This window comes from Pogoniulus pusillus, chromosome 14 (assembly GCF_015220805.1).
Source record: "Pogoniulus pusillus isolate bPogPus1 chromosome 14, bPogPus1.pri, whole genome shotgun sequence".
In the NCBI taxonomy this organism is placed as follows: Eukaryota; Metazoa; Chordata; class Aves; order Piciformes; family Lybiidae; genus Pogoniulus; species Pogoniulus pusillus.
The window spans coordinates 26769771-26793839 of NC_087277.1; the positions used below are offsets into that span (position 1 = coordinate 26769771).

General features: G+C 44.9%; 1 protein-coding gene across 9 annotated transcripts in view; it reads right to left on the reverse strand.

Moving 5' to 3' along the window:
• RUNX1T1 (RUNX1 partner transcriptional co-repressor 1) overlaps positions 1-24069 on the reverse strand; it is a 267591-nt gene that overhangs the window by 10676 nt on the left and 232846 nt on the right. For all 9 annotated transcript variants that reach the window (XM_064154681.1, XM_064154677.1, XM_064154676.1 and 6 more), the window contains 5 exons: positions 22798-23048; positions 21464-21549; positions 20563-20764; positions 12233-12301; positions 3986-4176 (listed from right to left, as the gene is read on the reverse strand). In XM_064154681.1, coding sequence (XP_064010751.1) covers positions 3986-4176; positions 12233-12301; positions 20563-20764; positions 21464-21549; positions 22798-23048 — 799 coding nt within the window. The remainder of the gene's footprint in view (positions 1-3985; positions 4177-12232; positions 12302-20562; positions 20765-21463; positions 21550-22797; positions 23049-24069) is intronic.

The window sequence follows — 24069 nt, forward strand, 5'->3', positions numbered from 1 at the left end:
GCTGAGTCTTCCTCTAGACCTGCAAGACTGGAGAATCTGCTCTTCAGCATTCTGATATTTGCAACTGGAAATACTCTAGGCCTTGGAAATATTACTCCAGTGCCTTTAGCTCACAGGAATCTGTGCTGCTGGAAGTGTTCTGCTGAAAGCTATCAACAAGAGAGAAGCTTGTGGAGACTCAGGAGTGAGAAAGGGCGTTCACAGAGAGGAGAACACGAAAGCAAAGGTGAAGTTCCTATTCCTCAATCCCAATAAACACAAGGTCTCATCTCTGAAGAAACATTTTTTCAAACTCTGCCAAATTGATGTCATGTCCTCAAAGATGAAGGAAAAGTTAGATCATAGAATTAAAGAATGGCTTAGGCTGGACACTAGAGATCATCTACTCCAACCCCCCACCATGAGAAGGGATGCTTCTCAACTAGACTCAGATGCCCCAAGGGCTTGAACAACCCCAGGGAGGAGGTATCCATAATCTTCCTGGGCATCCCATTCCAGAGTCTCACCCCACCTCGTAAAAGGAGAGCCAGAGTTAACAGGTAAGCACATACCTAAGTCCAAATACTTAGGGCAGATTAGAAGCCTAAGAGAAGCTAATTACAAAAACTTAATAGCAGTCTAAGTCTCAAACAAGTATCACTGTCATCTCACAGTATCACAGTATCATCAGGGCTGGAAGAGACCTCACAGATCATCAACTCCAACCCTTTACCACAGAGCTCAAGGCCAGACCATGGCACCAAGTGCCACGTCCAGTCCTGCCTTGAACAGCTCCAGGGACGGCGACTCCACCACCTCCCCGGGCAGCCCATTCCAGTGTCCAATGACTCTCTCAGGGAAGAACTTTCTCCTCACCTCCAGCCTAAATCTCCCCTGGCACAGCCTGAGGCTGTGTCCTCTCGTTCTGGTGCTGGCCACCTGAGAGAAGAGAGCAACCTCCTCCTGGCCACAACCACCCCTCAGGTAGTTGTAGACAGCAATAAGGTCACCCCTGAGCCTCCTCTTCTCCAGGCTAACCAATCCCAGCTCCCTCAGCCTCTCCTCGTAGGGCTGTGCTCAAGGCCTCTCCCCAGCCTCGTCGCCCTTCTCTGGACACGCTCAAGCATCTCAATGTCCCTCCTAAACTGGGGGGCCCAGAACTGAACACAGGATTCAAGGTGAGGTCTAACCAGTGCAGAGTACAGGGGCAGAATGACCTCCCTGCTCCTGCTGACCACACCATTCCTGATGCAGGCCAGGATGCCACTGGCTCTCTTGGCCACCTGGGCACACTGCTGGCTCATGTTCAGGCAGGTATCAATCAGCACCCCCAGATCCCTCTCTGTCTGGCTGCTCTCCAGCCACTCCGACCCCAGCCTGTATCTCTGCATGGGGTTGTTGTGGCCAAAGTGCAGCACCTGCAATCTCCTCACAATTAATCAGGTACTTCTAAATACAAAGAGATAAAACTTGAATTCTTTGCAGATGTACTAAATCCTGTATTCTTCACCTCAGAACAGCCACCCACAGAAGTAACAGCTGCAGCATCAGGACACTAGGCTTCATTTTAGGTCCAGGAGGCTTGCATTCTCTCCGAGGATGCACAGCCCTGACAACATCCCTAATTCTATGAGTCACATTTAATTAGAATGCAATTAACAGAATTATTTGCCCTTTTAAAAAGTCCTGATTCCACCAAGTGAGCAACTCCATAAGCAATTCTGCTGGAGAAGATTTCTATTGTTCTACAGCTTTTTCCACAGCTAGGACTGCTCAGGACTTAATTAGAGTAGAGAAGCTCTCCATGCATTCCTCTGGATGCACGTTTGCTTGTGGAAGAATGTGCTGTATGTATTGGCACATAACTACTTCCTCTGCCCTGCCTATTCAGCATCAGTTCACTAAACAGATTTAATTTGCCATTTCCTCCAAAGGCATTTACCTTTGGAGTCTTGGTTTCAAAAATAAAAGTCTCTTGTACATACACACACACAAAAAGCGACAGCTCTTTCATGGTACAAAGTCAGACAAATGCCCTTCCTGTGAACACAGTGCAAGAAAAATGTCCTAGAGTATCTTAGCTACAAAATATCAATAAACTGAACTTATGTCTCATTTAATCTACAATGGAACAGTTAATACTTAAAAGGTACATACACTTTCCCTAGTCCCTTTCTTCCTGAGAAACTTGCAGATGCTGAAAAATCAATTCCTTTTGTCTCCTTTTTATTCATCTGCTACACATTAAGGAGAAACTCTGGGCATCCAGAGATCCCACAATGGTCTTTCATCTCCAGAGAAGCCTGGTATGAATTAAAATCCTAGGCTTCCTCAAATTATGGATGCATGCTGCAGCATGCCACCAACTTCTCTGCTCCTGATGGCTGCCAGTTTTCTCAGCATGATAGCTGGCTGATCTGCATCTTTCAACTCAAGTGACTCTTCCACTGCGCTGCCCATGCAACCACTAGCATCCCCAAATATATGTCCCCATGCAAGGGGGACTGCTACATACTCTTTTTCTTCCAACTCCCTGCCATTTACACATTACATTTAAAAGTGGGTTTAGTACAGCCATGATCTTAGTACAAGAACAATAAATACCTAATGGAATTGGTGGTGGTTTTTTTTTCCTTTCAGTGGCCTTGAGAGATTAAAGATTCTACACAAATAACTTTTAACTGCCATAATTCCTTTGTCATGTCTCTCTGTAAGGGCAGTTTTGACCAGAATCCTGTCTTTCTACAACAGATGTAAACTTTAATTGCTATTTAGACTGCTGCAGCACTGGTCAAACATAGGCTGCTCTTTCCCTTGGGTGTCCTATACCACAGTAATTTAAGGCTTCCACTCTCAAGCCTGAAAGTAAACCAAGGCTTAACATTACTTCTTGTTTTACTCTTTGTTGCTCTTTCAGTCTCTTTTTCCTCCACTGAAACGCTCTTTACCCACTTCCCAACTCACAAATACTCCCCAAAGCCAAAGCCACACATTAAAACCACAAAGTCACTTGTATCCACTTTCTGTTCTACAGAAAACATCATCCTTTGCTAACCATTTCTACGTCCAGCACTATCCACAGACAAGCTTTTAGCCACCTTGTCCTGCCATTTCCTAAACAAATAATTTCTTTGTTTAAATTGGATTTTGGCATAAAATATTTTCCACCAAACGATCTCCTTACCTATTCAATGTGGTAGTTTGAAGGGCTTTAAAAGAAAGCTAGTGAAAAGCTACATTAGATGAGAAATGAGTGCATTATATGCAGCCTTGACCAGAAAATACAAGGTAAGAAGAAAGCTCCACAGAAGGGACTTAAGAGACTTAATTGCCACCTTCCAATACCTGAAGGGGGCCTGCAAAAAGGCTGCAGAGGGACTGTTTATGAAGGCCTGCAGTGACAGGATGAGGAGCTATGGTTTAAAATTAGGGAAGAGGAGATTTAGATTGGATGTTAGGAACAAACTCTTTACCACGAGGGTGGTTGATCACTAGAACAGAATCACAGAATCACAGAATCAACCAGGTTGGAAGAGACCTCCAAGATCATCCAGTTCAACCTAGCACCCAGCCCTATCCAGTCAACTAGACCATGGCACTGAGTGCCTCATCCAGGCTTTGCTTGAACATATCCAGGGACGGTGACTCCATCACCTCCCTGGGCAATGGAAGTTGCCCAGAGAGATGGTCGAGGCCCCAGTCCTGGAGACATTCAGGGTGAGGCTTGGTGGGGCTCTGGGTGACCTGATCTAATTGAGGATGTTCCTGCTCACTGCAGGGCAGTTGGTCTAGGTGACTTTTAGAAGTTTCTTCCAGCTTGGGCTGTTTTGGACTCAGAGTGCAATGCTGCCAAAACACCTGGGAGCTCAGCGTGTGCCTGAAACGTGTCCAAAGCAACCGCAAACAGTTAAGAGCTGGCACTGAACTCCCACGCCACACAGACGCCAGACTGGAGCTAGCTCAGATACAACCACAGGTGATGCACACCCAGCAAAGAGGACCCTACCTCGCTCGAGTCCTCCTGCTGATTGATAACAGCCAGGGCGTCCTCTGCGGCCTGGCGCTTGGCCTCCGCCACCGTGCGCTCCATCTTGGCTCTCTCCGAAGTGATCATGTCGTGCGCCTTGCGCTCGGCCTCCGACACCGCCTTCTGCAGCTCTGCCATCGCCTGCCGCTTGACTTCGTTGACAGCTTCCTCTGCAAAGCGGGGAAGAGAGCCTCATCAGCACAGCACGGCTGGCACGGGGCTACGCAGGACTGACACACAAAATGCAGCAGATTATGGAATCAGAGAACCAACCAGGTTGGAAGAGACCTCCAAGATCAGCCAGTCCAACCTAGCACCCAGCCCTATGCAGGCAACTAGACCATGGCACTAAGTGCCTCATCCAGGTTTTGTTTGAACACCTCCAGGGACGGTGACTCCACCTCCCTGGGCAGCCCATTCCAATGCCAATCACTCTCTCTGCCAACAACTTCCTCCTAGCATCCAGCCTAGACCTCCCCTGATACAACTTGAGACTGTGTCCCCTTGTTCTGTTGCTGGTTGCCTGGCGGAAGAGACCAACTCCACCTGGCTACAGCCTCTATTCAGGCAGAAGAGACTATTGCATTAAGAGTCCTCATTTTCAGCAGAAGGAACACAGAGGAACCATTTTCCTCAAGACTCTCCAAAGACCACCCAGGTGTTTCTTTTACTTCTCCATCACCATTCTCCCCTTTATGATGATCTTTGCTACTTTGACTCACATTCAGTGCTCAAATGCAGCCATTTCAAGCCCTAGTGTGTTATTTCTGCAGCCTTCTTGACCATTTTCCTTGGAAAGTTAGCTTTGCAGTACATTGAGAATAGATTTGGCAAGGATTACTATTAGGACATAATATTACATTTTTTTTCCACAATGTGTCAGGAAATTAAGACAGGTTTTATAGGCATTAACCATTTTTTTTCCTGCCATGTTAAAAAATAAATACATCAAGCTAAAAACAAAACAAAACAAAACCCTGGAGAGTTTAATAAAAAAAAATGACATCATAGAGTCATAGAATCAACCAGGTTGGAAGAGATCTCCAAGATCATCCAGCCCAACCTAGCACCCAGCCCTAGCCAGTCAACTAGACCATGGCACTAAGTGCCTCAGCCAGGCTTTGCTTGAACACCTCCAGGGACAGTGACTCCACCACCTCCACCTCCCTGGGCAGCCCATTCCAATGCCAATCACTCTCTCTGCCAACAACTTCCTCCTAACATCCAGCCTAGACCTCCCCGAGCACAACTTGAGACTGTGTCTCCTTCTTCTGTTGCTGCTTGCCTGGCAGAAGAGCCCAACCCCACCTGGCTACAGCCTCCCTTCAGGTAGTTGTAGACAGCAATGAGCTCTGCCCTGAGCCTCCTCTTCTCCAGGCTGCACACCCCCAGCTCCCTCAGCCTCTCCTCATAGGGCTCTGTTCCAGGCACTTCACCAACTTCATTGTCCTTCTCTGGACACGTTCCAGCACCTCAACATCTCTCTTGAATTGAGAAGCCCAGAACTGGACACAGCACTCAAGGTGTGGCCTGACCAGTGCTGAGTACAGAGGCAGAATAACCTCCCTCGTCCTACTGGCCACACTGTTCCTGATCCAGGCCAGGATGCCACTGGCTCATCCCCACTCTAAGATCTTTCCCTAGACACATGGTTTTATGAGCCAGAATTAAAATTTGTTTATGCAGGTTCCTCTGACCTCCTGATCTCTCCTTCACACCCATGTTTACACTGGGAAGGCTCAGCTTCCTGGCTCCACAGAGCTCTTCAGCACATGCCAGCCAGCAAGGCTTCAGCGCCCAATTAACACTGAGCAAGGGGCACACTGCTTCATTCAATAAGCCCCTTCACGCTTCTGGTGAAAGCACTAAGCCAGAACCAGCCTGAGCCTGCAGCAGACACCAGTGTCACATCTTTTATTCTGGGATGATATGGATTGTCACAAATTAGTTATTTGGGTTTTGATGGAGGAAGAGTGCAAAGATTTTACTAATGAACAGTCTTTTAATTGACGACTAAAACAAGTAATTTCTTTTTCTTCCTTTCCCCCCCCCACTTCTTTTTAATTAACTGCTCTAATTAACGAGGAAACCATCCTCCCCCTGAATTAGTTTATCTAATTTTCATCTTTATTCAAAGCAAAATGACAATGATTAATTGAAAATTTAATAAGCAGTAATTATTAACTTGGCAAACCTAGTACCAATTAACACTCTATTAAAACTAATTATGACATGTTTCATTCAAGTGTTTGCACTTAATTGTTTCATCCATTTAAAAACCACCTTAATTAAATGTTCTGTTTAATTAAAAACATAGATTTCTAATAAAACTGCTTTACTGTGGATTAAACTCTCAGTATTACAACTGTGTTACAGGTTTGGGGTTCAGCCCACCTATTTATTTGTCTGCATGCACATAGAGCTAACTCCTACGTGCAGATAACCAAGCGCAGATCCTCTTGAATTGTCTCATGGCTCTCACTTGTTATTAAACCCAAACAAACACAAAGTCTCCATTTTCAGTTATTAAGCAAATGACAATAAAGACTTAACTTTAAGCCACACACTGACTAAAATGGAATGAGTTAGAACTGAAAGAAGAGTTCTACTGCTCTCTTTGCGCGCTCTACGCTAGCGCACGTCCGCAGGGGACATTTCGACTGAAGTTTTTGGGGAAGGGGGGGGGAATTTAGAGATAAAAACCTATGCCTTTATTTTTATGAGGTTGAAAATATGCCCTTATATTCCCCTACCATAAATGTTGTTTAGGGGAGAGCCTCAGCACAAAGGGGGGGGGGGGGGGGGGGGGAAGCATACCCTTCAACCATACAGCCAAAGCTTAATTCACTTTGAATATTCAAGGTGAATTAAAATTCTATCTAAGTGGCAATACAGGACAATAATTTTTGCTTATGATCAAAGCTGCAGCTAGACTAATTGTGTATGCAAATCAGGCAATTTATATTTAAATTATGCATTCCTATTCTAGTCCCACAGGCGCACCCAGATCAGCAAAGGGAATTGGTAGGACATTTGCAAGGTGCTTGAATATTTATTACCAACTGCAAACATTCACTGATCGTGAGAAACAAAATGTACACAGGCAAACATACAGATGCAATTTTATTGCCATTTTCATCAAAATGAGGCAACTTAAATACAGACATTTTGTTTCTATGAACTGCAGTTGCTAATAAAGTGGATTTCTTCGAGGAAAATCTGCATTCTTGGTGGTATTTGCCAGAAGAGGAATTATCCCAAAGAGATGAGATTTAACAAGGCCAAGTGCAGGGTTCTGCATTTTGGCCACAACAACCCCAAGCAGCGCTACAGGCTGGGGACAGAGTGGCTGAGAGCAGCCAGGAAGAAAGAGACCTGGGGATACTGGTGGATAGTAGCTGAACATGAGCCAGCAGTGTGCCCAGGTGGCCAAGAGAGCCAATGGCATCCTGGCCTGGCTCAGGAACACTGTGGCCATTAGGACGAGGGAGGTTATTCTGCCCCTGGACTCAACACTGGTCAGGCCACACCTTGAGTACTGTGTCCAGTTCTGGACTTCTCAATTCAAGAGAGATGTTGAGGTGCTGGAACGTGTCCAGGGAAGGGCAATGAAGTTGGTGAAGGGCCTGGAACAGAGCCCTGTGAGGAGAGGCTGAGGGAGCTGGGGGTGTGCAGCCTGCAGAAGAGGAGGCTCAGGGCAGAGCTCATTGCTGTCTACAACTACCTGAAGGGAGGCTGTAGCCAGGTGGGGGTTGGCTTCTGCCAGGCAACCAGCAACAGAGCAAGGGGACACAGTCTCCAGTTGTGCCAAGGGAGGTCTAGGCTGGATGTTAGGAGGAAGTTGTTGTCAGAGAGAGTGATTGGCATTGGAATGGGCTGCCCAGGGAGGTGGTGGAGTCACCGTCCCTGGAGGTGTTCAAGACTGGATGAAGCACTTAGTGCCATGGTCTAGTTGACTGGATAGGGCTGGGTGCTAGGTTGGATTGGAGGTCTTTTCCAACCTGGCTGATTCTATGATTTTTTTAGGACTTTAATATTTCCATTAACTTTGACAGCAGAATTTGTACTGAGCTATATACTAAGTGTGAAAATAATTAGTTAAAACATTTGGGAGGTTTTGGTTGCAATGCATCACATTTCAATATATTATGAACTCATGAACACCCAAATCAACTAAACACATTGTCACTTAATTTTTGCACTCCTCAAAAATCAATGTTTCCACTACCTACAGATATTTTATAGACACAGAATTCAGGCCTCATACTTTCAGGTGTCAGTAAAACTTGTAGTAGTTATGGGTGACAGTGAAGGAGATTTTATTTGCCTTGATAATGCTGAGCTAGGAAGACCATGAATGATACCAAGCACTCTTCCTGCATTTTCATTTGTGATTTCATTATCAGAAAACATAAATGTGAAAGTTTTCAAAGCCAAGTGTCTAAGGAGCACATGTCTGCATCTTTCATTCTCCAACTAATGCTGAGCAGTCTTGGCAGCAACCCACTCTGTCATTTTAGGAACACAATTGAAATCTTCCTTCCCTTCGAGTAGCACTAACTGGAGAGAAGCTCCAGGGAGCTAACAGCCTGCATGGAATAGGCATTACTCAGCATGATCAGAGGCCCCTGGAGCTGACTCAGGAAAGGTACTCAAGTCATCATTCACTGCTCTGTATAACGTGGCTCCTGGTGAACTCCCTCACATCGTGTGCAAGCTCAGTCCACAGAATGAGGAAGGAAAGGTGGTAGCAGAGGTGCAGTTCTGTGCCATTGTGACATTTTGAATCATCTCACTCTTAGGCTGATCCTGGCAAAGAAGGCCACTGGCATGAGGTGACATGAGTTATCTCTGGATGGATGTGTTCCTCTGTGATCTGTGTTAGATAGCATTGTCCTGCTCTGGCAGGGGGGTTGGACTCCATGATCTCTTTGGGTCCCTTCCAACCCTTTACATCCTATGATCCTACGATCTCAGCTTTGTACCCAAAAATGCATCATCTCTTTCTCAGGACTACCCTGGAAAATGAGCAGGGGGCATATTGCCTTTGTATGATCAAGTATGGCCATTCCACACTTGTTTGGTAAGTCCTGCCTTTCCATCTGGGCTGCCATCAACAGCAGCCCTGAAAAGTGATAGGGGATGGCTGGAAGACAAGGTTCCTCACAACACAGAAAGCCACCAAGCCAGCAGCCCACAGTGGGTCTGGGATCCCCTCACTATTTAATAAAGAGAAAGAGCTATCTCCAGGGAGTGACTGAAGCAATCTACTGATCTGGACTGATCCTCTTTGCTTGTCTGCCTCTCTCCTAACTCCCAAAGTACAGTAAGAACTTGTCTTGGACTCTTCATCCACACATCTGTAATTCAGTGCACTGAAGACTCTTTTACTCCAATAGTCACAAAAGCACACAATTAATGTGGTGTATTTCAAGAGCTGCTCTGGAGTCTCTCAATTTCTAGAATTCTAAACTGAATCCCTTTTTCACATGCTTCTGAGGTTACTTAACTGACTGATTTTAGGCCAAATTCTTTCAGTTTAAGGGATTCAGCATCCCAATCAGACTTTTATACTTGATTCAGCTGCCTACAAATTGGCCTTTACAGACATCTGAAATACCAAGATATCTACACCAAGCCATCTGAAATTACTCGTGAGAGACTTGTAGCCCTCTGGAGTGGCAGTGGCAGTCCAGCTAGGAAACTATGGAGCATCTCAAATGGCACTGCAGACCAATTCTTACAGAGATGAATTTGGCTTTTACTGCCTTGAATGGATTGTGGAGAGCTCCAAGCACACTCTGCTCGCCTGAAACTGAGGGCCTGTGATTTATGACAAGCAGTATCATTTCTGATGTTTGACTTAGTAACAGACACAGATATGTGCCCTCTAGAGAGTCAGACCTCTTTTTATTCTCCTGTTCACAGGCATGTTCCCTTAAAAAAAGCAATCTGATTTAAACCCACATCAACTTGGAAGCAGAGATTGGAAATAGGACCAAAGGAAAAACTTGTTTCTAAGGGATTGATGAAATACAGGTTCACAAGATCACAGAATCAACCAGGTTGGAAGAGACCTCCAAGATCAGACAGTCCAACCTAGCACCCATTCCTAGCCAATCAACTATACCATGGCACTAAGTACCTCAGCCAGGCTTTTTGTGAACACTTCTGGGGACGGTGACTCCACCACCTCCCTGGGCAGCCCATTCCAATGCCAATCACTCTCTCTGGGAAGAATATCCAGCCTAGACCTCCCCTGGCACAACTTGAGACTGTGTCCCCTTGTTCTTCTGCTGGCTGCCTGGCAGAAGAGACCAACCTCCACCTGGCTACAACCTCTCTTCTGGTAGGTGACATGTCACAGCTCCTGTACTCTACCATCTGTGGATATCTGCAATATAAATGCACACCCAAAGTTCTAACTCAAGACCAGAGTTTCAGTTAACCTGCATTGCTAGCTTATAAATGGACTTCTTTTTCTTATTTTTTATTGTGCTGCATCCACAAGTCATAAACAGGCTCACAGGATGTTAGGGTTTGGAAGGGACCCAAGGAGATCACCAAGTCCAACCTCCCCTGCCAGAGCAGGGCAATCCTATCTAACACAGATCACGGAGGGACACATCCAGACAGGCCTTGAAAGGCTTCAGGGAAGGAGACCCCACAACCTTTCTGGGGAGTCTGTGCCAGTGCTCTGTGACCCTTACAGCAAAGAAGTTCCCCATTGTGTTGAGGCAGAGCCTCTTTTGCTGCAACTTACACCCATTGCTCCTTGTCCTATCCCAGGGAGCAGTGAGCAGAGCCTGTCCCCCCGCCTCAGATCCCCTCTAAGCCTTCTCTTTTCCAGACTAGAAAGTCCCAAGTCTCTCAGCCTCTCCTCATAAGCCATGCCCTCCAGTCCCCTAATAAACGACCTGATATGCCAAATGACATCCAAAACCTAGATTCTGCAAGAGGAATCAAGTCCTTGGAATTCAACTGAACAATTCAGCTCTTAAGGGGAGCTCCTGATGCTGCCTCTTTTTTGCTTATTTTTTTCCCATCACAAGGCAAAACAAACTATACAAATACTTCTGGGCATGGAGTTACAAAGGCTACACCTTCCTTGGACAAAAGAAAAATATGTGCATCATTTTTCATCCAAAATGCAGTAGTTCCCAAAATGTTAACTATCATATTAGCAAATGTTTGTGTTTTAGATGGCAAACTCACACAAGCACTGCAGCTTTCTGCTGAGGCAATGATCTGCCAGTGTGACATTGTTAGAGAGCACTCAAAAGCAGCTAGCTTGGCCTTTTGACCAGAGAGCATCGAAATTGCTGCATATTTGCTATTTAATCATTAACTCCTGCTCAGACAGCTGCTGGTGATACAGGTGTTCAAAAGAAGTAGGAGCAGTGTTTGAGTGGGTATGCAGAAGCTCCACTACCTCACCGGAGTTCAAGAGCTACCTCCTGGCCCCTCTGAAAACAAGGAAGCCCTGATATCGATGTGAAAAGAGCAAAGATTTAGCTCCAGCACAGCAATGGGATCCTTGCCAGGAAACTCCTGTGCTCAGGCAGAGTCACAAAGTGCTGATGAAACCTCTGCACAGCCACGTTGCTGTCAGTGGCTGCGCAACCACCCAGAGCGGCTGCAGACAGGCGATCTCGCTTACCTCACCGAAAACTCTGCAGGTTTAGGAGCACAGACTTCAGTGGGGGCTGACAGGCACAAAAGCTTTGGTAAATTAGGAATGGTTAACCTGGCATAGCTGAAGTTTTTGCTTGAACAGGTAAACTCAGGTTTTCTTCCCCGCTTTGGGAATTCTTACCTTAGGTAGGTAAGCACCCTGATGCTTAAAAGAGTACAAATCCCACACAAGCTTCACTGCTTTTCAATTGCTAACAGACTGAAACATAAAGCATATCAAGTTTCAGCCTCAAACCATTATAACCCCTGAAAGGAGAGCCTTAATAGCAGTACTGATATCCCCCCCTAACTATAGCAGCAGATGCTTCTATTAAAAAAGATTACTTCATATCCTGATCAGTTGCAGTTTAAGATTATTAAACACAATTTCTTCTTGTTCCTAGTAGGCTCTTTTGTTCTTTTTTTTTTTTTGGGGGGGGGGTTGAGGTTGATTTTTCTTTTCTTTTCTTTTTTTTCATTCCTCACATCAGTGCACTAACAACTGCACACAGCTGCCAGAAGACCAAGCTGGTGTTTTTAAACAGTTCTTACCAGCTTTCTTCCAGATCTCCTCTGGCACGTATCCAGAAGCAGGCCTGTGAAGGAATTCCCGATGCGATTCTGCAGGAGGAGGGAGTGTGGAGAGAAAAAGAGAGAGCGTGGTAAGCAATGCTGGCTTGTTGAGAACAAGGCTCAGAGAAATACCTTTTCACTTTACTTATCATTCAGACAAAAAAAGAAAAAGGCATAGAATCATAGAATCATAGAATCAGCCAGGTTGGAAGAGACCTCCAAGACCATCCACTCCAACCTAGCACCCTGCCCTATCCAATCAACTAGACCATGGCACTAAGTGCCTCATCCAGTCCTTTCTTGAAGACCCCCAGGGACGGTGCCTCCACCACCTCCCTGGGCAGCCCATTCCAATGCCAATCACTCTTTATGTGAAGAACTTCTTCCTAATATCCAGCCTATACCTACCCTGGCACAACTTGACACTGTGTCCCCTTGTTTTATTGCTGGTTGCCTGGGAGAAGAGGCCACCCCCCACCTGGCTACAATGCCCTTTCAGGTAGTTGTAGCATGTGAGGTTTTTTCCTTTGCTCAAAATAAAAGATGCCACAGCCATGGCTCACAAATGCCACCCAGCCCAGAGCAGCGTTTAGGACTCCAATATCTCATCTTAAGCCAAGATCAGAGGAGTTTGCTTTATTTTCGTTTTACAACTCAACTCTCTATGACAGTTTCCACACTTTTGAGGTTGGCTTTGTGAGAGCAACCGAGGGAGTGATGTGCTTCATCTTTTGTTATTATGTTTATGAAAAGGAAGAAGAAAGAGGGCAACAGTCCAGTTTGGCGTTTCTGCTCTGTGAAAACAGAATGCCTGCTGACGAGCAGAGATAAAAGCCAAGATGATCAAATAAGCTGTCCAAAGAAAAAGGAAGGGTGTTCCTCTATGTTCAGAGCTGTGTTTCCCTACATCTGAGCCCATGTTGGCAACTGTGGCTGCACGAGTTTGAAAACCAGAACCTTTAACTTTAGGTTAAGTCCTCTAAAAACATATGCTGCTAAACAACCTCACTGGAGCTGAAGCTCATAACTCATCCATATACTTCAATCACATTTTGACAGCTCTTTCTCCCCCTCTTCTCTTTTTCAAAAGGTTTTAACCTCTGGGCCTGAGCCTAAGAGCTCTGAAATCACCCTTCCACATGGACTTCAAAGACATGAAATCAGACATTAGAGAAAGAAAATTCACTTTGGCCTGAAGTTTAGCATACAGATTCTCAGCAGATGACAAGCTGCTCTTTTCAAATGCAATTTAAAAAGGGATTAACTATTTTTCAAAGTAGTAGAGGAGAAATTAGGAGGGGGGTGGTGGAAATCAAACACATACAGGTAAGTTCGTTGCCACGATTCCTATTGCCCGTGTGGCAGAGTTACATTGCCAAAATAAAATGAGTTGGTTTATTGCATTGGAGATAAGGTTTGCATCTTTCTAGAGATGCTGCTAGACATTAAGTATCAGGTTTGATGTTTGAAAAGTAGCAAAAATACACATTCTCTTCCTGAAACACTCCTTTTTATTAAATGTATATATGTATTTTTAACATCTTAGAGTTATTCTTCGCTTTGTCACAATGTAGCACATACAAGAAAACAGCTGAACCATTACTTCTGCATATCTTCCCTTTACATCACCATACATAGCCATGCAGTACTGTTTATACTCAGCAGGCTCCAGAACCTTAAATGCATTTAAAAAGATGACATTTATTTAATATTGCAGACAGCTAACACAGATGGAAATCCTGGAGTCTGTGTCATCTACGCAGAGGGCAGGGAATCCCAGCCCCCGTGCACTGCTCCACAGATGCAGCTCCTAGCAGATTGAATCTGCAGACACCAATGGGGCAGACTAAACCTTCCCATCTGACATGCAGCTGAGTGGGTTTCCCCAGGTCTTCTGTTTGTCACTAAAGTATGGGATGGAAGTTAAATGGGTTTTTGTAGGCAGAATTTCACACCTCTCGAGCATCAAATGATGGGTGGGTGTGTGCAAGACTCTGCAGAACAGCTCACTATTTACTTTGGTTTAATTGACTTGATTGAGAACTTCAGATCTCAAGCTGAAAATGGGAAAATTCTCAGTATCACTTGATTTGTGTGATTCTAGAGACGACAAGTATCATTGTGTACACTTCTCCCATCCCTTGGAGGCTTTCAGACTTCCAGGCACAGTGCCAGTTCAGTCAGGGACAGAGGTGGCAGGAGAAAACGTTGCTTGAAAGCTCAGGGAAACTGAAGGCAAAACATCAAAACACTCTTATTTGTGTTTCCTGCAATACCTGCAGCAAAAGACACAACCAGATCCCAAATGTGGCTAAAGAAGAGGGCTTCTTGCATTTGTGTCTTGTGCATTCTGCTGAGTTCTCCTATCCCCTACTGCAACCAGGTGGCCAGGATAGCCAATGGTATCCTGGCCTGGATCAGGAACAGTGTGGCCAGCAGGACAAGGGAGGTTATTCTGCCCCTGTCCTCAGCACTGGTCAGGCCACATCTTGTGTGCTGTGTCCAGTTCAAGAAAGATGTTGAGATACTGGAACGTGTCCAGGGAAGGACAACAAAGCTGGTGAGGGGCCTGGAGCACAGCCCTGTGAGAAGAGGCTGAGGGAGCTGGGGGTGTGCAGCCTGCAGAAGAGGAGGCTCAGGGCAGACCTCATTGCTGTCTGCAACTACCTGAAGGGAGACTGTAGCCAGGTGGGGGTTGGTCTCTTCTCCTAGGCCACCAAAAACAGAACAAGGGGCCACAGTCTGAAGTTGTGCCAAGGGAGATCTAGTCTGGATGTTAGGAGGAAGTTCTTCACAGAGAGAGTGATTGGCATTGGAATGGGCTGCCCAGGGAGGTGGTGGGGTCACCATCCCTGGAGGTGTTCAAGAAAAGCCTGGATGAGGCACTTAGTGCCATGGTCTAGTTGATTGGCTAGGGCTGGGTGCTAGGTTGGACTGGATGATCTCTGAGGTGTCTTCCAACCGGCTTGATTCTATGATACTGCAAGGATTTCATAACCTTGATTTAAGCCCTTTAGCCTGGTACTTACAATTAAAACCAAAGAGTTGTGGAGCTGATTTTTTGGTAGGCATGACTTTCCAGAAAAGGAATTTGATGACATAAATGACCAGATTGCCAGCTAATTGTTAAAATTTCCAAAACATAAACATCAATCAAGCTCTTATTCCAACCACAAATTATTTACATGAGGAATGAGATCCTCTGCAAGAAGAATTAAATCAAGAGCTTATGAGAGCCTTTCCCATAGTTTGGAATGGTGCACACAAAAAAAGACAAGAAGCACTTATGAAGACAATAAAAAACATATTTTCCAAGCAAGACAAATATTATTAACATTGCTATTGTTTAGTCAGTAGTGATGAGTCCATGAAAGCAATCTTCTTTTCAGAGCTAAACTAGAAGACGTGAATAGAGGATGTGAGTCTTATTTTACTATCACAGAACATAAGGAGCTGGAAGGGACCTCCAAAGATCACCTAGTCCAAGGCCTCTGCCAGAGTGGGATCACATAGAGCAGGTCACAAGGAAGGCAGCCAGGCAGGTTTTGAATGTCTCCAGAGAAGGAGACTCCACAGCCTCTCTGGGCAGCCTGTTGCAGAGCTCTGTCACCCTCAGAGTGAAAAAGTTCTTCCTTATGATCATGCAAAACTTCCTCTGCTCCAGCCTGCATCCATTGCCCCTTGTCCTATCACTGGACATCCCTGAGCAGAGCCTGGCCCTGTCCTCCTGGTACTTGCCCTTCACATCCTGATAAACACAAATGAGGTCACCCCTCAGTCTTCTCATCTCCATGCTGAAAAGCCCCAGCTCCCTCAGTCTTTCTTCACAAGGGAGATGTTCCACTGCCTTCAGCATCTTTGTGGCTCTGCACTGAACTCTTTCAAGCAGTTCCCTGAGGTCCTTCTTGAACTGAAGGGCCCAGAACTGGACACAATATTCCACATGTGGCATAACCAGGGCAGAGCAGAGGGGGAGGAGAACCTCTCAACCTACTAACCACACTCCAGGATGCTATTACCTTTTGGCCACAAGGGCACATTGCTGGCTCACATTAATCATTCTGTCTACCAGTACTTCCAGGTGAATAGTATTAAACCCATGATTATGTTCTCATTTATAGAGAATAAGAAAAAGAACCAGAGGTACTGAATCAACCTCAGCCGTTTCTGCCGCTGTAGCCCAGTCTAACAGTGTCCAATGCAGCACACCAAAACTCAGCCTGATCCTCCTGTGCAGACAGCAGATTCAGAGCAATACTTGACAGCATCAGTGACCAGCATCACAGGAGCTGTACACTCTAGAATTACAGGGTATAAATTATCCTGTGTTGAGAACTTCATGCATATCACAGCAGTGCTGATTACCTACAAGTGGCGAAGGAAAGATTTTATCATCATAGAGTTGCTTCAGTTGGAGGAAGCCTTTAACATCATTGAGTCCTGCTGTCAATCCACCACCACCACACCTACTAAACCATGTCCCCAGGTGCCATGTCTACATGTTACTTAACACCTCCAGGGTACACCTTCCTGGGTGGCCTGTACCAATGCTTGACCACTCAAGACGTTTTTCCTAATATCCAACCTAATCCTCTCCTGGTGCAACTCGAGGCCATTTCCTCTCATCCTATTGCTAGTTACTTGGGAGTAGAGACCAAACCCCACCTCACTACAATCTCCTTTCAGGTAGCTGTAGAAGAATAATGGCAGCATGAACAGAGGCTCTGATGGGAGTGGCTAAGACTCTAAGTATGAGGGCAAAGAAGCTTTGATAAAAAACTACCTAGCTCTGCAGGGGTTAACATTTTAAAGTGTCTCAAGCAATGGCTAACCTATGTGTTTTTGACAAATTCATACACTTCTGAGAATCCTGGCTTCCTGAGGCAAATCCTGCAGGTATTGGCACTCTTCAGCTGGGAGATTTCAAACCCTGTTTTGTAAGATTTCCATTCAGATAAATTCAACAGACACAAAACATCAACATCACTGCAGACCTTCTGATGTGTGCCTGCACCACTTATCTAGAGCCACAGCTGCACTCAATAAGGTTATAGATCTTGTTTATAACCCACAACGTTGAGGAACCCTCATCTTTAATTTATGTGGCTGTGTATTTCAGTATACAATGTCTGATATGTGCAATTATTCACTATTAGGATGAGAGTTGCAGTCCTGCTGCAGTGTATAGTACTGAAATTCTTCAGCAGAAATGGAGGAGTCAGATGATGTATTATTCACTTCATAGACCATCACAGTTCATCAAGTGAATATATATAAAGTCTGAGTCATTTTTAGACTTTCATAAACATGTATTATTCAGACTGAGAAGAATGGACTCATCTTACCTTCAACACTCAGAGAATAATGAAAGCTTGTAAGCTGCTGTAGCTGGCTAATGCATGTATTGGATTACACTGCATTAAAAAGAATGATCAAATACTTAATTTGATTTCTTAATTAAAAATATCAACAGGAAAATATTGATCAGATACTACAAACTGTCAGGCTCAACATGATTTACAGGGATGTCAATTGAAAAGAAGCACAAAAATCTATGGCAGGAAAACAAACCAGTCTGGCTGGCTCAAAATGGCAACCTGAATTCTCTTCATTTTGCTTTGGACTCAAACTACCTGTGCTGAATTTCAGCTCAGAGCCTTCCAGTGAAAGCTATCTATGAAGACTGTGGCATAATGCTTATAGCAAGAACTTATCACTTTAGTGATGACATTTTAATCATAAAGAAAAAGAAACAAAGGCAGAAAATCAGAGAATATATGTGATTGGAAGAGACTTCAAAGATCATCCAGTCCAACTCTTGACCTATCAGCCATAAGGGCCCCATTTTTTCCCCCCTCTTGCTAGTGGAGATGACAACATGGATTTAAAGGGTGCATTAACTTGGTTTTTAAAAAATAAAAAAATAAAAAGGGGAATCATTGACATTTAGAATCCCTGAACCCTGCTGTGGTATTTCAATTAAAATATTGGGAGAATTTCACAATCCCTTGTTCAAAACCAAAACACAAAGCCCTAAACAAAAGAGCACCTCAAGGCTCACAGACCCTGTTTCAGTTTTATTACACCTCTGAATGTTACCAGTTTTCATTTTTGTGAACTAGATCACTACCAGATTGGAGCAAACAGGAGGATTACCTTTCCACAGACTCCAAAGTAAGTATTTTCTGCCTTACATGTCAGACATGAAAGAACTTCTGATCAATATTTATGGTTGACATCGATGTTACATCACTGAAGAGATCCCAATTTCATGTCCATGAATCTCAGAAGTAGGTTTTAAAGCCAAGTAACCAAAATGGGCATGCTAGAATTGAAATGGACTGTCTCCAACCAGTTCATACCCTTGAGGCTGCAGAGGTGACTGGTGCTTCCAGTGCTGAAGGCTATGCCACCCAACATCTTTTTAAGCAAACAGACTTTGCTGTTTCCAAGTATTCATCTTGACAAAGACATGAATAAAATAGGATCTAATCGTATGTTGGATCTTTCTCTTCTATTGCTGTTGTTCTGGTTGTTATTTTTCTTTGACTGTGCTATTATCCAGAAAGTTTTGATGAGTGTCTAGGGTTCCAGCTTCTTTAGGGCAATTACAAAAACAGAGTTTCCTTTCAGGTTTTTTTTTTCTTGTACATACCATGGCACCTGGTATGGCTCTGGCCATACCATGACCTGGCTCTCTTTGCATCACAGCTTTACTAAACAAGCCTACCATTGCTTTGGATCCAGGGGCTTCCTCAAAAGTGGTATTGGTGAAGGTGAAGCTGCAGGGTGGGATCAACATTTCAGATGCCCTATTTGTGAGTCTTTCATTATGTTACATTTAATACTCCCAGTTACAAGGAATGCTCCTTTCTGAGAAGGGCTCCTCTAGGGACTAGACTTCATTAGTGAAGTTGGGAGCAGCATTTCCATAACCCTTCTTTTCACTGATTGAAGATGATTGGTAGAGCTGTTGGCTCAGATCTTTTCATACACACACACACACACACACAAAAGGTTTGTTTGTTACGAAGAAGCCCTAAATATTACAGGGATAACTCTAGAGATTTACCAAGAGGAAGATGAAGAGGGTATTGGATTTGGTTTTTTGTTTTCCTATTTGCAATTAAATGAGTTTTAGACTTAGTAAGTTATTGAGGAGAAAAGAAAAACACAGGTTTAAATTACATAGTTGCAAAATAACTGAGACATGCAGTCCTACTAATGAGCACAGTTTCTGGCACTTGACATGGACAATTTCTGTTTTTTAAAGATAGATATTAGACAAGCAATCATAGCTTTCTGTTCTTCCTAACAGTGCAGAGCATAATAAAAAGGCATCACTGAGACGTGCTTCTTTGCCATGTCTGCCACAGAAGTGAGCGGATGGGGGTAGAAACAGACCAGCATATGAATAAGCTCCAGAAAGCCCACGAATTAAAGCTTGTTTTAATACACTCAACTTGTCTTAGAGTAGTTGTGTGAGGTATTATGTGAGTGTGACTGCGAAGGTCTGAAGTGGATGGAAGTCCAGCTGCTTGGTCTGCTCCTCACAAGTGGCTCCGCAGCTTTAGCCAAACTCTGTTTACACCATGAACAGCACCTAAACTAACTCAGGCACACTTGGGCAGGCTGCAGTGCTGGACACAGACCTAGAGGATCATGTAAGCATGGCTGTGGGCATCCCAGACATTGTTTCTTTCTTCTATAGAAACTAAGTATGGCTAAGTACTTCTGGCTTCTACATTTCCATACAAATATTCCCATCCCTTTATATTTCCCTGCATTTCCTTAGAAACACAACTTCCAAGTTAGATCATAGTATCATAGTATCATAGTATCATCAGGGTTGGAAGAGACCTCACAGATCATCGAGTCCAACCCTTTACCACAGAGCTCAAGGCTAGACCAAGAAGGTGAATGCCTTTGGCCTCACAGTGCTAAACAATCCAGGAACACCCACAGATTGCCTTAATCCAGCAGACAAGGGAGAGAGACGGAAGGGATGAGGAGTCAGCGCACATCTCAGTGCTCTGTTATCCCTACACAACAGTCTGACCTTCCACCACACCACTTCTAGACACCGCTGAATGAAAAGCAAATTACCAAGTCACCAAATCACCCAAACCCAAAATAACATGACTATTAGGGCATAAGAGTTCTGTTGAATTCAGTGCTGCACAGAGAGGAATATTTCACTGCTATTACGGAAGAAGAATCGTCAGAACAAATAACTTGGCTGAGCTGAAAGAGGACAGGCAAACGAGCCGAAAGAGGACAGGCAAACAATCTGAATGAGGATACTGTACCTAATGTAACTGGATCTGGATTCACTGGGCTCTGCTGTCTGGAATGACTACTGCTGCTGTTGCCACCTTTTTTTAAGTCCTCAGCATCGCTGTACCGCCGTATCCAGTAGTTGAGCTCCTCGCGGTCTGCTTCTTGACATCGCCGTAGGACAGTGAGAGATCGCCTCGTTTTTTCCACCATGTCCATTATGCAGTTTAACAGCTACTCACAGCAGTGGGTGGGGCAGAGAAACAACACAGAACAGCTCACTCATAAACTGACAGAAAACATTCATGTGCTGAGTAATCTCCTAATGAGGAAGGAGTCTCCCTGCTGTCTCAGACACAGATGAACATTTCCAGTCCTGTCTGAAGAACGCCAACCCCTGCCTGTTTCACTGGTGATCCTAAACTCTGCACAGATGGATTTCTGGGGGAAATGAAGGAAAAGACTCCACAGACTGCAGCCCCATAGAGGCCAGGAGATCTGCTCTAGAACTGATACCTACAAATGTGTAGAAGAGGTAAAAAAATCCAAGAACAAACCCACTATCTCCTTGATCTGGGCTTTGCAGAGGCATCAACCATTTCTCTTTTGGCAGCCTGTAATATTTAGGATACTGCACTATACACTTAACAGCAACACCTGGTGCAAGGCAATTTAATCACCATCTCTTTCAAAGCTTGTCCTAGGATTCAGATTTGTTTCAAGAGAAAAAACTTTTAATTTCACAGTATCACAGTATCATCAGGATTGGAAGAGACCTCACAGATCATCAAGTCCAATCCTTTACCACAGAGCTCAAGGCTAGACCATGGCACCAAGTGCCACGTCCAACCTTGCCTTGAACTGCCCCAGGGACGGCGACTCCACCAGAGCTCCTTTCAGACAATAACACCGAAAAGTACATTTAGCCCTTACGTGGTCAAGGTGTTTCCACTCTTCTGCCCATTCTCTGTCTGTTAGCCTGTGATCAATCATTTCTTCTTGACGTGTGCCATGCAACCCTAACAAAAAGGAGCAAACCACGTTTACAATGTTGGGAGTCCTCAGGGAAAGGGGGGAAAAAGGGGCAGGGGGAAAGAGTGTATTAGACAAATAGATCATACATTACCTGGTTTATTATCAGGACTGTCACTACAAAAAGTAATGGGTGCTTAAAAACTTTGCTCTAAGTTCTCTCTAGCTCTTTTCCAAATACAAGATGCTACTGTTTTACTGAATTTAATGTCTTCAGTTCTGCAGGTTACAAGATGACCTCTCAAAAACAGGCTCAACGCCCTCTGAATATATACATTAAAACATATATATATAGAACATTTACTCCCAATATATAATTTTTCATTTGCACTACTTGAAGAAGTCAGCAAGGCAATTATTTGGCAGCTTGATATGCTGAATACTAGGCTGTACTTCAGAGAGTGGAGAAAAAAAATATTGGTCTAAACTCAATGGTATTTCACTAAATTCAGTAATTACTACCATGTCAACAGAGCATCATTAAGGGTCCATCCCCTCACAGATGTTTAAACAACATGTGGTTAAAATGCAGCACATGTATCAGAGCAGTTGACAACGTGATACAACCACACCAGTATTTATTATCAACACTCAGCAGAAACTGACACTTGCTCTTTGTTTAGCCTCCACTATACAGATGCTGAAGAGTTGTAGATGTTTCTCTCTAGTGAAGATTTGTTTAAAACAAGGAAGAATAGTAAGTGCAGATGGGAAGCAAGCTAGGCAAATCTAAAAGCATCAGACACCCCATTAAACCAAAACGTGCCATGGGGGTGTGGTTGATGCTTCTGCTGTTTGCATCCTCTGCAGACACCCCCACACTGCTTTGCACTCGAGATGTTACACACGAAACACTTCTCCAGAGGCTAATCACTTTCCTCTAGTCTAGGCTCCATCAATTTCGTGATCATCATAAATGTGGCACTTGAAGAAAAATGAAAGGCTCTGTGTACCCTTGCCTGCCAGACACCTGAGTGTCTGTGTCATCTACACAGCTGTGAAAGCACAGGTTTCTCCTCCTTCTGACTCTCTTGCTTTAAAATGTAATAAAGGTAATATTCAACCCATGTTTACAAATAAAGAACTGAAATAAGGCCATTAGAAGCAGCTAGATGGACAAAGAGCTATAAAGGCTACACCTGAATGGTGAATATTTTATCAGCAGACCCCCCTCCTGTTCACAACACAAAATATAACTGCAAGGAAAAGCAATGCAGAAGAGCAACATGCCTTACCCATAGGTCTGTTTCTGTCCCTGAGGTCCCTGTGATTGGGGTGTCTGTATGAGTCCCTGTAGTGGTGGGCAATGGCCATATCATCCAAACGATAATGCTGAGGTGGAGGTGGGGTGGGATGAGGCAGACCATTGGGCTGATAAGATAAGCCATTATTTGGACTGTACCGCTGGCCTGGGCTAATAGTGCAGGGCCGCTTGCTTGGATGCTCTGAGTGCAAAGGCTCTCTGTCAAAGCCATTTTCTTTGGTTCTGAAAAACAAAGCAAAGAAACTTTAAGTCACTTAGCAGAGCTGCTCAGGAACAGTATCACAGTATTATCAGGGTTGGAAGAGACCTCACAGATCATCAAGTCCAACCCTTTACCAAAGAGCTCAAGGCTAGACCATGGCACCAAGTGCCACGTCCAATCCTGCCTTGAACAGCTCCAGGGACAGCGACTCCACCACCTCCCCGGGCAGCCCATTCCAGTGTCCAATGACTCTCTCAGGGAAGAACTTTCTCCTCACCTCCAGCCTAAATTTCCCCTGGCACAGCTTGAGGCTGTGTCCTCTTGTTCTGGTGCTGGCCACCTGAGAGAAGAGAGCAACCTCCTCCTGGCCACAACCTCCCCTCAGGTAGTTGTAGACAGCAATAAGGTCTCCCCTGAGCCTCCTCTTCTCCAGGCTAACCAATCCCAGCTCCCTCAGCCTCTCCTCGTAGGGCTGTGCTCAAGGCCTCTCCCCAGCCTCGTCGCCCTTCTCTGGACACGCTCAAGCATCTCAATGTCCCTCCTAAACTGGGGGGCCCAGAACTGAACACAGCACTCAAGGTGTGGTCTAACCAGTGCAGAGTACAGGGGCAGAATGACCTCCCTGCTCCTGCTGACCACACCATTCCTGATGCAGGCCAGGATGCCACTGGCTCTCTGGGCCACCTGGGCACACTGCTGGCTCATGTTCAGGCAGGTATCAATCAGCACCCCCAGATCCCTCTCTGTCTGGCTGCTCTCCAGCCACTCCGACCCCATCCTCTATCTCTGCATGGGGTTGTTGTGGCCAAAGTGCAGCACCCTGCACTTGGAGCTATTGAACCCCATCCCCTTGGACTCTGCCCATCTGTCCAGGTGGTCAAGGTCCTGCTGCAGAGCCCTTCTGCCCTCCAACTCAGTCACATCTGCCCCCAGCTTGGTGTCATCTGCACACTTGCTGATGACTGACTCCATGCCCTCATCCAGATCATCTATGAAGATGTTAAAGAGGATGGGGCCCAGCACTGATCCCTGAGGGACACC